This window comes from Paralichthys olivaceus, chromosome 23, assembly GCF_024713975.1.
Source record: "Paralichthys olivaceus isolate ysfri-2021 chromosome 23, ASM2471397v2, whole genome shotgun sequence".
NCBI classification, from domain to species: Eukaryota; Metazoa; Chordata; class Actinopteri; order Pleuronectiformes; family Paralichthyidae; genus Paralichthys; species Paralichthys olivaceus.
In genome coordinates, this window is record NC_091115.1 from 13,742,974 (window position 1) to 13,757,500 (window position 14,527).

A 14,527-nucleotide genomic window follows, 5' to 3' on the forward strand; every position below is an offset into this window, starting at 1 on the left:
CTGCTCCAGTAGATGGTGTTGTGATGCTTCCCAAAAATGTGACCCATCTGATTTTGACATTGTCAAGCAGGGGGCACCTGTATATTCTGTCCTTTGCCTTTCACGTATCTGAACTATTTTAGAAGTCCTGTTCTACAATAGTATTTGATTTTGGTGAAACCAAAACTTGTATGTATTAATTGCCTGTTTAAAATTTTTTCAGTATGTATATTACATATTACGTTATTTATATATTTATTTATATATATAGAAGTAAACTACTGTGCTGAAAGTGTTTCAAACTTGGTAGAAGGCAGTGGCGTCTAACAGACGAGGAACAAGTATATTTTCCCCTTTGGTGTATATTTCCATCACAACTTTGGTCTTAAATTTAATTTCAAGTGGTATAAAAAATGTGTATAGCTGTAGACATTGTTATTTTATTGTCAAATACGTTTGTATAATAACCCTGTTTATTATTTTTTATTTGTCTCCAGACTATCTCCGCCAAAGCTATGGACTGTCTACGGATTTCGTTCCTCCGTGCGACTATAACAAACTGGTGCTGTCTCTCCTCTCGGGCCTACCCAACGAAGTGGACTTCGCTGTTAACGTTTGCACTCTGCTTTCCAACGAGAGCAAGCACTCCATGCAGCTGGACAAGGACCCCAAGCTGGTCACGTTGCTGCTGGCCCACGCTGGCGTCTTCGACGACTGTACGTTCCAGATAACTCACGTCAGATTGTGTCATTTTTATTTAGTTATTTAAATACTTCACCACTCAAAGAAAGCTTGTAATATGCATAACTTGAAAATGTTGATATTTATTGAGTGTGTTAGAGCATAATTCTGAGAAATGGTTGTTTGAGTATACAAAATACACCAAAGCTAATCATTGTAATCCTAACTTTCTTGAGGGAAACCTACTTATCATTTGAATCGCACAATCCTAGAGAAGATCAATTCCCCTCCCCTTCTCTCACCTCTTTGTTTTAGGATCGGTGGCATTCTGCACTGAGTACCACCCACATATAATTTGTCAACTGGGAATCAAAGAACAAGAAATATATACAAGTAAAACTGGATCTAACACTCTTCTCTAAACCTCCCTTTGCAGCGCTAGGCAGCTTCTCCGGGGTATTCGGGACAGACTGGAAGGAGAAAACCTCTCGGGACTTTGTCAGGGTAAAGTTAAATGTTATTCTTTTTTTTTTCTATGCATGTTTTGCAAGTCATTTCTGTTGAATGTGTCTCATTGAACTATTACAGATAGAAATGAAATACTGCTTTCACTAAGAAACCACACTTTGTGCAGTGTGGACATTGGTGATTACTCCTCACAGAGAAACCTCACAGCAGTTTTCTCTCAGGCGTCTTCACACAGAATGTGAAGATCAATTCACTTTGAATTTGGCCCAGTTAATATATATGGTCAAGTCATGACTTAATAATAATAATGCAATGTAAATACTGCATTGAACTGTTTCTTTTAACTTCTGTCCTCTTGGCTGTTCATCCTTAAGTGAGGTCAGAGGTCACGCTCAGCAGGAATTTAGTATCTTGCGGTGCAACACTAATGCAAGAGGCTTTAATGTGGGTTATCAAAGAGGAGTCTGGTCTTCTCACTCAGGCAACAGCATGTGGTTGTTTTGATTATATTTTTATACTATAAAATTGCACGATTAGAGCTGAAATTGTGAGTTTATCAGTGAGTTGATTCTGCAAAAAAGTAAATTTCAACAGGTCTTATAAGCAACAATGACATAATGTCCTTGGTTTCAGCCCCTCAAATGTGAATATTTACGTGTTTCTCTTAGTCTTTGGAGTTTTGAAAGGTTGTCTGGACAAAACAAGGGGTCAGATGATTCAACATTACAAATAACTTAAGTCGCAGCCATTGTTATGATTGTCACTTGCCATACAATTGCCATGAAGGTCGTATGTTGGTCTAATTTAAAGTTGCTGTCTTTGGCTGTAATAATTTTTTCAGTATGCGTTTGAATGCTAACAACTTCTGTCCCTCTGCAGTTCTGGAAGGAGGTGGTGGAGGACACGGAAGTCAGGGAGCTGATCTGGGACAAGAGCAGTCCACCACAAGGTAAACACACAGTGGTAAATAAGAGAAAATGTATAAGAGTACACCTCTGAGATTATTTTGTTATTCACAGCTATATGGCTGTTAGAGTGTAGAGTTTGTTTACTGTTGCTTCTTTAAACATTTTAGTTTAATACCTGTATTGCGAGTCGGGATTTGTTTTGTTGATGTTTTCCAACCTTGATGAACTGAGTATTTCACATTTTAAGAATGACTTCTAAATGAGAACACAAAGCAATGCACCATATTTATAACCACAGTTTGAGTTTTTTTCTGCCTGCATGTGATCCTAGAAGTTGGATTTCAGACACAATTTATGTCTCTGTTACAACACACGAGCCCACCCTCATCTCCCCCCCCCCTTCTTCTCTGCAGATGGTACGTCGTGCGTCGGGCGCTGGCAGAGCCTCTTCCACCCGCCGCGGCACCCGGGCATCAGTGACATGGAGGCCCAGCGGGTGCTGCAGATTGCCGTTATCCTGCGAAACCTCTCCTTTGAGGAGGCCAACGTCAAGCTGCTAGCGGCCAACCGAACGTGCCTGCGCTTCCTTTTGCTCTGTGCCCACTGTAACCTCATCTCACTCCGACAGCTCGGACTGGACACGTTGGGCAACGTGGCTGCCGAGGTGGGTTCGCTATTCAGTATTCACATCAAGAAAACTGTTGTCCAATGCTTCAAAATATTTAGTCATATATAACTGATCTTCTGGATTTGGGTCAGTTCACTTGCGTAGTAAAAGTGCCTGAGGATGATTTGTATCCAAATGTAGGTTAGTGTGACACATTATAGTGTCTTGTCTTGAGCCACCACCTCCTCCAGAACAGACTGAATCGTAGCCTGAGATGAGTCACTTCAGCTGATGTATGATATCTGTGGCTTCTGATGGGAAAAAAATGTAAACGGTGTATTACTTAATTCATTGCAGTGGTGAGAACAGATTTAATCCATCCCTCGCTAAAGCCCCTCCCCTGTGTGACACAATACAGCCAAGCAACAGTAACTATGCACAGCAGGTCGGTCGAGCTCTGGATTTTCTCCAGGTGTTGAAGAGCATTAGGCTGTAGTAAGAGAAATACTGTTTGTTAGCAATTGCAATGATTGGCATATGTGACCAGGCCTCAGAGTATACCATTAACTACAGCACATTAGTTTATGGATTTACATTGTATAGTTCATTTTGCAGAACCAGCTCTGGAATAGCATAACCACCGTGTCATATATGGAGCCAACATTAGAATAATGCAGCTGCAGCTTCCAGGGAAATGAATACTGTGGCTGTCATTAGTTGTTATGTCACTAACTAGCAGTTCTTTAGTTTATACATATACTGAACTCAGACCAGATTTTTACTTTAACAAATGATCAAATTTAAAATATTATCACGGCTGTTCAGTCAAAGTGAATGTATCACATGGGTTCACTTTAATTTGAGTCTCATTTATTGCTGGGGAACACATGTAAATGAGTCCTGTATCTATTTTTAGAAACTGTATGCATAGGGTCCCAGATACAATCGGTTCAGTCTTTGAAGTGATTAATTGGACGGTTGGGTGTAGGGCACATAACACAGATCCAATACTACAAAGCCTTGTCCCCTGTCTTATTATTGATAATATAAACCCTCCTGGGGCACTTTTTATGTTGTGACCAAGAAGACATTTTATTATGTTGTGTTTTTTATTCTAACCGATAATCAGCGCTCATTAACCAGTTGTTAACCATTAAACAACAACATTAAAATGTCCTTTAATAGAGGAATGTCTGAAGAATAACAAAAAAGCAATGCAAGATTCTTATTTTTTCATTTTCACTGCAAACGGACCCAGTCAGAGAAATCCGGTCACTTCAGTAGACCGTCAAAATATCCAGGGTTCCAAGTTTTTAGCATCTTGGGCAGACAGACATCAGCATTACTTTCCGCTTTAGTAGTGTGCACTCCTGTGGCTGGGACAGACATGCTGTCACTCCGATGAGCATGAGACTAAACTGCAAACATGTTCAGTGGGGAATCATTTTTTTATGGCTGTGTTTAGTTTATATTCAGTGTTTCCTTTACAGCTGACCTAGAATCTCAGTGTCTTAAATATTTATAAAGAATGTTGCAGTTGTTGCCTGCTGTCTTGCTCGATGTCTGGATCATTGAAATAAACCTTGTGCTACCTCTTGTAGCTCCAGCTGGATCCCGTTGACTTTCGGACGACTCACCTGATCTTTCACACCATCACCAAATGCTTGATGTCCAGGGACAGGTTCCTCAAAATGAGAGGTAAGCGCTCTTGTGATTCACTCTGGTGTGTTGTAAGGCTGGGCACTCTTTGGGATCGATGCAATAAATATTCAGTGAGTTAACTTGTCCAGGATGATATGTGAAGGAACTTAATATGACTGTGTCCTCAGCCATGGAGATCCTGGGCAACCTCAGCAAGGCAGAGGACAACGGGGTGCTAATCTGCGAATATGTGGACCAGGACTCGTACAGGGAGGTAATGATGCTCCTCACCCTGCCTGACCTCATGCTCCTCATGGCCTCCTTGGAGGTGCTGTACCTGTTGGCCCAGCTGGGAGAGATTCCCTGCAGCAAGATCGCCTGCGTCGACCACAGCATAGGTACGACTTTATTTCCTTTACATTCAAGTGTAACTGGCGTGTGAACATAGTCTTTCCCTCCGCCCTTGAAATCTGTTATTGATTCATGGCTCTTGTTGTGTTCGGATTGAATTCTCTGCTTAGAGGCTGAAATGTGATTGTGTGTTTTAACCTCTGTGCTGATTCTTGAGTGCTTCTTTCTCTCCGGTCAGACCTGTTAGTGCGATTGGTATCAGTTGACCTTCACACGTTTGGACCTGACGCCCTGACAGCGGTGCGGTTGATCGAGCATCAGGCCAGCGCTGACCAGGCAGCCGAGGTTCGACCGCAGCTGGTAGAGCAGGTACCTGCCCCTGTGCAGGGAACACCAGCACCTGGTGAGTGTCTTTACTTTACTCTATTTGTCAGTCACACACGATCTCTCACACTGCTGACAGGAGGCGGGTCAAATCCTTTCCCCTTGATTATTGAACTGTGAATGATTTTTTTTTTCACTTTGTTGTGAGTGAAACTATGTTCAGACCAGCTCAAGTATCCAGGATTGTTTAGTATTAGTTTTATTATTCATATATAAAAGGTCAGTTTTAGCATTTTCGAGGGTATTCCATGAATTTCGGAACTTATAACAATGTTCCACTGGAAATTTTAAGTATCTTGCATCATCACCAATGGATTGCTAACCTTCACTAATATGAATATATTTTGAAAAAAATAGAAATGTTCATTTAACATTTATAAAAGAAAACACCTATTGTTTTGTATTCTGACTTCTCCTAAAGCTCAGGCAGCACAACTGAAGAGGTGTGTCTATGCAAATAAGGTATAAAAAGGCAATGTAAATAAGGCAACAGACTACAAGGCCACATGCAGCAATAAATCTAGTGTTTGCGTTTGACTCATTGTGTGTTTTGGACTAACAGAGGCTAAAAGTTGTTAAATCGTACACGTCAGGCCGAAGCCACCGTAAAAAGTCTGTAGTTAACAAATGTGGAATCACTGTCTGCTTTCAATATTTCACTTTCAACTGATAAACTCACCTGTTGCTTAGCCGATCGATATTCCAACATGGAGCCCTATGCTTTGTCAGGCAAGTTTGTCATTTTCGTTGCCCAGTCCTGGCTCATCTCGACTGCTAAATATTTACTTCTATAAATATTTACATACATAATTTCATTGTGCAACTGTATAAGCCGGCAGTCGGCTGAATAAAAGATTGAATATTTGTACTGTAGTAGTTGTACAGCTCAATTATACACACATTTCTGACCAGTATTTGATGAAACAGTATGAGCATTTAAAAAATACTGTTTGAAACAAATAAAACCGATGAATCTTTAAAGTAACTAAAATGAGCAGTTATTTCTAGGCACTGAAGAAACGACCACCAAGACAATTCACAACCTGGTAGCTAATACACGACAGTGGGTTTTCTGTGTGTGTGGACAGGTTTCTCAAAGCAGCTCTCCACATGTCTCAGCACCCTGAAAAAACAGGTGACCCCTGGTGGGACCTAAACCTGCCTAATCTTGGAGGTGTCATTCCAGTGCAGTCAGTGTGCAAGGCTAACTATATATCAGTGTGCTGACATCTAGTGGACAGCTGGGGGAGCACCACAAATTTGAAACCTATTCAATCGATAGACAATGTTTTTCTTATGTGTTGCAGTGCTTTGTTTCACGATCATACAGAAGCCTTCAATGTTGCTCTTGTCTTTGCAGTAACAAGGGTCCCAGTACAATCCACTCAACCACCATCTGGAATTGTTGAACTAGATGGGGAGAAATTCACACTGCAGTGGTAAGATTCATTCTTACACGGGTATCTATTAAAGTAGAATACAGTTTGAATGGCATTTTTATTTGTGAGAGATTAGATTTCAGATTTTTTTTTAACCTCTGCTCATGTTTCTCCAACAGGCTAAACGCACACTTCGAGACAAACTCTGAGGGCTCCGTGTCTCGGTCAGAAATGTACTCGGAGTACCTGGCCACGTGCAGTAAAATGGGACGAAGCAACATCTTGAACTCCACAGGCTTCCTCAAATGTCTGCGGTGAGTCTCTTTCTCCTCATTCATGAAAGGGAGGGAAATGGGGTTTTGTTTTTTTTACACAGTTGTTTAAACTTGTGCATATTATGGAACAGGAAGTAATGAATGGCCCGAATAAACTAATGAGCCTGTGCCACATCATGGACACATAGTCACTGATCCCTAGAAACACATGTATTTATAGGAAATGCCCCTTTTACAATAAAGCACCTCTTCTACATTTCTCCCTGACAGTATGCTCTACCTTCTGGTTAGAACAGACAATTTGAGACCTTTATTTTCATAATGTGAACTAAATTGTTGGAGCAGAGCCAGTCCATGTTCAGATCTGTTGCTGCGCCTTTAACATTTAAACTCAGGACTTTTCCCCTTTGTGATAATCTTCTTACTGCCTCCGCCACCACAGGACTGTGTTCCCCAACCACACGATGCGGCGGCAAGAGGAGTCCAAGTCCAACAGCCAGGTTCACATCCTCCTGGTAGGGCTAAGGCGAAGGTCAATCCCCCTGCCCATCCAGCTGTACTACCAGCAGTCTCAGCAGCAGCATCCGGCAGCAGCTCCTCCAGCACCTGGAGACCCTCAGGCCCCACCATCAGGTAGAACAAGTGGAACTAATCATGTTTGTTATTTCATTTAGTTTTCTCCAAGTGATTATGTATTCACACTGGAAAGGAGCATTCTAGCTCGAAAGAAATGAATCAAAGTAATCGGGTTGTGTTCAGTCATCTAAGATGCTGACTCCTCTTCTCTCCTGGCTCAGTTTTGAAATGTTAAACACACGATACATTTAGTTAATCGGACAGGGCCAAATGTCAGGAGCTGAATGCTATGGAGAGGAGAAAGCATTTGAGAAAAGTGTTACTGTGGAAGAAGGATGCTGGCAGTGTTACAGAGATAGAAGAGCTGGTACCATTGGGACCAAGATGGCTGAACTAATTACAAAGCCAAACATACTGAGAAAATGATCAAAGTGAAAGAAGTTACTTGGCGGAGCTTGCTAGGGAAATTGAAAGGCTTGAAGCGAAACTATTTCTCATATGGAACTGAACACAGGACATTTAGTAATGAAGTGTTTATTATGTTAGGAAATAATGGAGAAATGTTGGAATTACTTTTAAAAAGAAACAATAAATATGATGATTGAATACAGCATTTGTTTAATCATTGTTGCTAAATTTTGAGACTCGTATGAACCTCAGTCATTACAGCTTGAATTGAATTGAGCAACGAAACAGGTTTGCTATTAATGAAGTCACTGGTGCTGTAGTAAATCATCAACTACGTTTTTTTTTTTTTTCAGTTTCCAAAAATTTCATAGCCTGAAGCTTTTCGTTTCCTATGTTGTGTATGTATGATGTGTCACATATAAGGTAGTGTTAGTTATTGGCTTCTTCTGTAACTCACTTAATGAAGCTCTATTGACACATAATGTATTCCTTTACATCATAACAATACACACCAGCTTAACTATCAAGTCCGAAATAAGAATCTAAAATCACCAAATTCTAATGATGTTAAGACTGTTTTAATTAAATGAGGCAAACTTTGCCACCAGACTTGAACACTTCTCTCTCTCTGTGTAACCAGGCTTAACTCCGGGACACATTGTTGGACCACAGTTTGTCCGGGCCCTAGGACCCAGCCTCAGCACCGGTGGTGCCACCCCCTCCATAGCCTTGACCGCACAGGAACCTCCCCATTTAAGCCACCCGACTGTTTCTCGTCACCTGGTTTCCCCACAGGTGTCTCCGCAGTTGCCACCAAATCCTCTGGCAGCGGCGCAGCAGGTCCGACCTGGTCCAGTGATCCAGATTCCGATGTCGGTACCAGTCACTCAGAACCACAGCCCCCAGAGTCCTCAGCAAACACAGCAACACTCCCCCATGCTCCCCACAGGGACGCCAGTCACGTTATTTCAGCAGGTACCACAGGGCCATATCCTCACCGCCAGGGTACAAGGTGTGTGCCCCCCAATCGCCCAGCCACAAACCCCTCCCCTTTGTGGGCCTCAGGGTGGAGCTCCCCACGTGGAGCCTGCATCGGCACCCTCCTCTTCCATTCAGGTGGGGGGTGGACAGGCGCCACGTTTCGCATTTCAGAATATCGCCCCCAAACCAGCGCCAAACCAGTCAGGTGGACTTGCATCCACGATAGCCACTCCCAACCAGCAGCCTCAGCAGCAGGCGCAGAGTGTAGTAATAGTCAGCCCCAACCCCCAACAGAGCCCTGCCTACACCCCCGCCATACACCAGATTGTTCTTGCCAACCCCTCCGCCATTCCCGTTGCCCAGACTATCCAGATAGCAGGGCAGCCTGGAGCATCTTCCAGCCCCTGCCCATCTATTTCCTCTCACTCCAGTACCCAGGTCCAGTCAAATCAAACTGTCAGCCACGCACTGTCCATGAAACGGCATCAACAACAGCCACCGCTCCAAATTAGTTCCCAAACTCCCCCCTCTCAACCTACCTCCACTGAGTCCAGCTTGATCAAACAGCTGCTGCTTCCAAAGCGAGGGCCTTCTACGCCGGGAGGAAAGCTCATCCTACCCGCTCCGCAGGTGCCCCCTCCCAACAGCACGATAGCCTCAAGTCCACAGGTCATCTACCAGGCAGGCTACAGCACCCAGAATCCCTCTCCTCAGCCTCAGCAGCTTAATGTCCAGCTGGTTCCTGGCCAGCTCCCCGCTGCAGGAGCTCCAGCCCTCCAGACGGTCCAGCTCTTGCCAGGCCAGCTAATTTCAACAAGTAGCCCAGGGGCGGCTACAATCATCCAGGGCCCCACTGCAGCTGGACAAGTCACATTCACCGTGGTCCCCAACACTGGCTTCACCACCTCTGCTGCTGTTGCTGCTGTAAGCCAGGGGGCTGTGGCTCCCGTTGTTTCCCCTCCTCCATTCTCCACTGGAACTGTGCCCCACCACACCCCAGCAGCTCCCCCGACACCGCCGCCACTGCCAGCTCCCCTCAGAGGAGATAAGATTATTTGTCAAAAGGAGGAGGAGGCCAAGGATGCCACGGGGCTTCACATTCACGAAAGGAAGATAGAGGTGATGGAGAACTCATCTTTGGCAGAAGGAGACTCTTCCAATGGCAAAACAAGTAACGGCGATGTTGCGGCAGGCGGGAAGCTGCTTAATGGTCGGAAGTGCATGGAGTCTAATCTACCTCCATACCACTCAGGGAACAGCCAGGGGTCGCTCAATGGCCCGGCAGTGGAGAGTCACCCTGCGAATGGGAAGCAGGCCCTCTCCCCCGGCCCGAACAACCCTCTGGAAGGCAACACCGACCCCAAAAAGACTCTCGTCAACGGAGTGTGTGACTTTGATCGGGTTGACAGTGCTGGCAACTTAAACAAAAACATTCCAAATCACATCGCTTCCAAACAGTACTTGGGAAACGGGGAGGTGGGCCCCTCTCAAAAGAGCCACGGCTCTGACCCTCCTCTCCCAAGTCCTCCTCCCCCCCAGCAGGACACTGCCAAAGCCCAGCAGGCTGAGCGCCTTGCTAATGGACCCCAGGCAGTAGGCAATAGGCTTCCCTCGGAATTAACCAATGGACCTTTGGTGCTCGGCCACTCTGTGCTAAGACAGCAACTGCACCCCAACTCCTCCCTCCCCCCCACTGTTACTGTTACCTCCCAGAGTCTTGTTGCCTCTCCCTCAAATGGAGTGGCCTCTGAGGCTCGAGGCCTCAAGAGGCCAGCCGAGAACGAGGACCGCAGCACAGCGGCAGCATCCTCGGGGATCCCCAATAAAGTGGGAGTGCGGATCATCACCATCAGTGACCCCAACAACGCCGGCAGCAGTGCCACCATGGTGGCGGTGCCAGCAGGAACAGACCCAAGCACAGTAGCCAAAGTAGCAATAGAGAACGCCACTCAGCAGAGGAACTGCTCAGCGACGGAGGCAGCTGGCTCAACGGTGAGTCCCTGCAGGGTAGAGTGACCTGATGACAGACATGCAGTACACAGTATGTGACCGATCTGTCACTGACACACTAGGGGGGAGTATTACTAAGCCGTGTATGTTTCCCGTGAATATTCAAATTTTTCACTTTTCAGGTTTAAGGTTTCCTGTGGCATTTTATATTAAACTGTTTTATTTACATTCAATGCTATCACCAAAACACACGTGCCCTTTACATCCTCACAGACATTTTGCACAACATATGTTCAGCATTTTTATTTTTTTATTCCAATAAGCAAGTGTCGGTGGATTTTAACAACTCTTTCTGGTTTCTGTGATTTTATATATTTCACACATAACTCTAAAATGCTGAATGCTAAATGTCTCATTAATTGGACCCATTTATCTTGATACTGTATTTTATGATCTTGATCTGTGGTATTGGTGGACATGCAGCCATAATTTGACTCTGCCAGAACACAGGATGTTGCTCTACACTGCCACTGGTGGTCAGAAACTGAGAAACACTGTACTTCTGGATTAGGTTGCATAACAAAACATTATTATTGCTTAAATTAGTGTAAATTTAAATTAATGCACTAACTGAATTTCCACTGCAGGATTTTTTTCCAGGAACTGGAACCTATGGTGTTGTCATCATAGGGACCAGGGTCACGAAAAAAAAAGCCCCCTAAAAAAGTCCCTGCTTTGTTGTAGAACTTTGTTGCCGTAGCTTCAAAGCTGTAACGATCTTCACTGTGTTATAAATTAGTGGTATATTCTACAACACTATTACTATATGTCATGACATGGCTGTATGGAAATTATAAAGCTGATCGCCTGTGTTGTGAATATACATCTGCATGTAAACCTGTTCCACAGAGTTCTTTTACATAACAGAGCTTTTGTTAGAAGGAAAGACGTGACTCGTTGGTGTTGCTCTGGGAAATAGTTTGCTATTTTCTGCTCAACTGAACGAAATCGTCTGTTGAATGTTAAGAATCTCATTTTATTCCTGTGACTGTTGATACATCTGCAGTCTGGGTGATAAGCTTCAAAATCAATCACACATCTGTGAAAAAGCACAACTCAAACAGCCGAGTGAAAACAAATCTCAGGAATTAAACCCAACAGCAGCAGCAGCAGATATATAAGTGTTGTGGCCTGAAGGTCGGGGGCGTGATGAGCTGATGTTTGGAGGTTAAGAAGGTGAGACCAGTTAAGACCATGTGGCTCTCTCCGATACCCACCTCCTATAGTGACGTTACTGGGAGAACAACTTCTGTCAAAAGACAGTCAGAGGTTACATCTCAGTCAACAAGACCTGTCTGGTTTCATGTTCTTATCATTAAAATAATAAATACTACTGTGGCCAAGATACATAATTCCACATAGTTTAGGTGGAGCTCAGTGTACGCTCCGTTTTTTAGTTGCAACTGTTATTTAATCTTCATACCGACTACTTCCACTCTCTGTTATGTATGTATATTGTTCTGATGATGCATCTCTTCCCCACAGCTGACTGTAACCCCATCCCCGCCCCCTGTATCCCAGCCTACACCTGCGGGTAACCACAACCCTCACCTCCCAGCACAGCAAACCTCTGCAGCACCGCCAGAGCAAAGCAGGAAACCAGGGCAGAACTTCAAGTGTTTGTGGCAGTCCTGCAAACGGTACGTGTCGGTGCAGCGTAGACGGGCCAGTGCTCCTTCTCGGGCTGTAACAACTAATGGATTCAATCACAGAATTGACTTAACAGATGCCGTCGTCATTTTGACTAGTTTTCGTTTTAATACTGTAACTGAAGTTTATGAAGCTAAGATATCTATAACATCATACTGCCTCGTCAAAAGAATATCTTTGACTCAGTTTTAACTCCACTTTACAACATTTTTACATTTTGACTATTAAGATTCAAACTTGAAAACATTTCCATTCGTGTGTGTTTCTCATTATAGTTTACAGTTCAGTTGAATAATTAATAATCTTAAATTCCACTTTCAGATAACTACAATGTAATTCAGACTAGTCATAGTTCATGATATCTGACAGCAACATTCACGAGTTCAAACTTAATGTAAGGTATCTGGAATTGAGGAGAATTCAAGATATCTTGAACTTGAATTATAACTGTCAGAATTAAATTGTAGATGTATGAACCTGGAATTATAGTCATGATTAAGTTGCAGATATATTTAATACGTATAGAAAGATAGCTTTGTACAAAAAAAATCAATTATCAAAATACTTGGTAGTTGCATTCCTTGCTCCTTGATAATCAACCTTCAGTGAGTCTCTGTTAAGATTGTGATAATATGATTTTGTTCTCCAGGTGGTTTGAGACGCCATCTCAGGTGTTTTACCACGCAGCAATGCAACACGGTGGAAAGGATGTTTATGGAGGCCAGTGTCTGTGGGAGGGATGTGAACCTTTTCCCCGACAGAGACTGTCCTTCGTCACACATCTACAAGTAAGACCCCCACTTTCCCAGTTAGATCTGATGATACCGTATCAATAAGACATTACAAGATGATAATGAAAAATGCTCTGCTCTTTGTTTCCCAGGATAAGCACTGTTCTCGAGAGGCTCTGTTGGCTGGACTCAAACTAGAAGAGCAACAGGCACAAAGTCCCAATCAGACTTCTTCCCAGTATGTACACGTTTCTAAATAATTTCAAGTCAATGTTGATTCATGATTAAGATAATAAGATAAAGAAAATGTAGTTTAAATAATAGTTATAAGGAAATTTCACCTTTTTTTAGAAACCACAGCCAATTAGCACAGACCAAGTCAAAGTGCCAGAAATACAGCGTGACGATATCTGGGAAGAAATGTACTAATGGTGATATTTGACAAGTCCCACTAACGTGCGTGTCTGTGTGATTTGTTTTGAAGGACTCCACCAGTGGCAGGCAGTCCTCCGGCACAGCGAGCACCGAAAGCAATCGTCAATCATCCGAGCGCAGCTCTCATGGCCCTACGCAGAGGCTCTCGAAACCTGGTCTTCAGGGACTTCACTGTGAGTCAGACAGGGCTGACCACAACCACATTTCTGCCTTATAATTCACCCGCAGCCTTGTGTATGACTCATTAAGCTGTTGGTTAGTCAGGGTGGACATAAGCTGCTCTGAAGCTTTTAAATCCCACTGTTTCCATCACCTTCTGGTTCAAACACAGGTCGGGATAGACTGTTTTTGTATTTGGGGGAGTTTGGTCAGTTCCAGGTCCTCATTGGAATCATATTTGTAACTCTAACTTTGAAACATGTTTTTGTCAATTGGTCATTAGGCTGTATATGCAAATAAACAATTACATATCATGGCATATTATGAAAACTATTATAAGCATGTACAGTAACTTACAGTTAGAAAAAATAATGTTCATGTATACACACAAGTGTCTGTTGTTAACTGTAAAACCTACTGAACCACTGTCATCTATAAAACTGGAGTCCATGAATATATTTCTTGTTTTTTTCCTTGTCCTAGGATGAGAAAGAGGGACCAGTGACCAAACACATACGACTAACTGCTGCCTTAACGTTAAAGAACATCGCCAAGCACTCAGACTGTGGTCGCATGTAAGTTTCCAGCTGGTGTCTCTTGACTGTGGTGGTTTTGGGTGATTTTGAAAATCTCAAGACTTTATTAACTGATTAAGAACTAAGGCACCGTTAAAAAAACAAACCCTAAAACCAAACAACAACCTCAAAAGGGTTTTCTGAGGAGCTGACAGAATCACTACATTAAAAAAAAATATTTCAGCCTCTAAAGCAGATATAAGCACATGACGTAAACATTTGGCTGTCATTGTAACTCGTTGCCTTAAACCAATAAAAACTATTTTGCAGGCGAACATATTAACCCTCGCCTTACTGCATTTTACCTTTTATGCAAGCATTCCAGAAAA

General features: G+C 43.3%; 1 protein-coding gene across 2 annotated transcripts in view; it reads left to right on the forward strand.

Annotated features, from left to right (window-relative positions):
* The window catches only part of arid2 (AT-rich interactive domain 2), a 35,388-nt gene that overhangs the window by 18,955 nt on the left and 1,906 nt on the right, over positions 1–14,527 (forward strand). For both annotated transcript variants that reach the window (XM_020107195.2, XM_020107194.2), the window contains 16 exons: positions 477–695; positions 1,097–1,164; positions 2,008–2,077; positions 2,450–2,700; positions 4,245–4,341; positions 4,473–4,682; positions 4,874–5,038; positions 6,380–6,458; positions 6,578–6,712; positions 7,116–7,306; positions 8,298–10,630; positions 12,134–12,288; positions 12,948–13,086; positions 13,182–13,267; positions 13,514–13,637; positions 14,107–14,198. In XM_020107195.2, the coding sequence (XP_019962754.1) occupies positions 477–695; positions 1,097–1,164; positions 2,008–2,077; positions 2,450–2,700; positions 4,245–4,341; positions 4,473–4,682; positions 4,874–5,038; positions 6,380–6,458; positions 6,578–6,712; positions 7,116–7,306; positions 8,298–10,630; positions 12,134–12,288; positions 12,948–13,086; positions 13,182–13,267; positions 13,514–13,637; positions 14,107–14,198 (4,414 nt within the window). The remainder of the gene's footprint in view (positions 1–476; positions 696–1,096; positions 1,165–2,007; positions 2,078–2,449; positions 2,701–4,244; positions 4,342–4,472; positions 4,683–4,873; positions 5,039–6,379; positions 6,459–6,577; positions 6,713–7,115; positions 7,307–8,297; positions 10,631–12,133; positions 12,289–12,947; positions 13,087–13,181; positions 13,268–13,513; positions 13,638–14,106; positions 14,199–14,527) is intronic.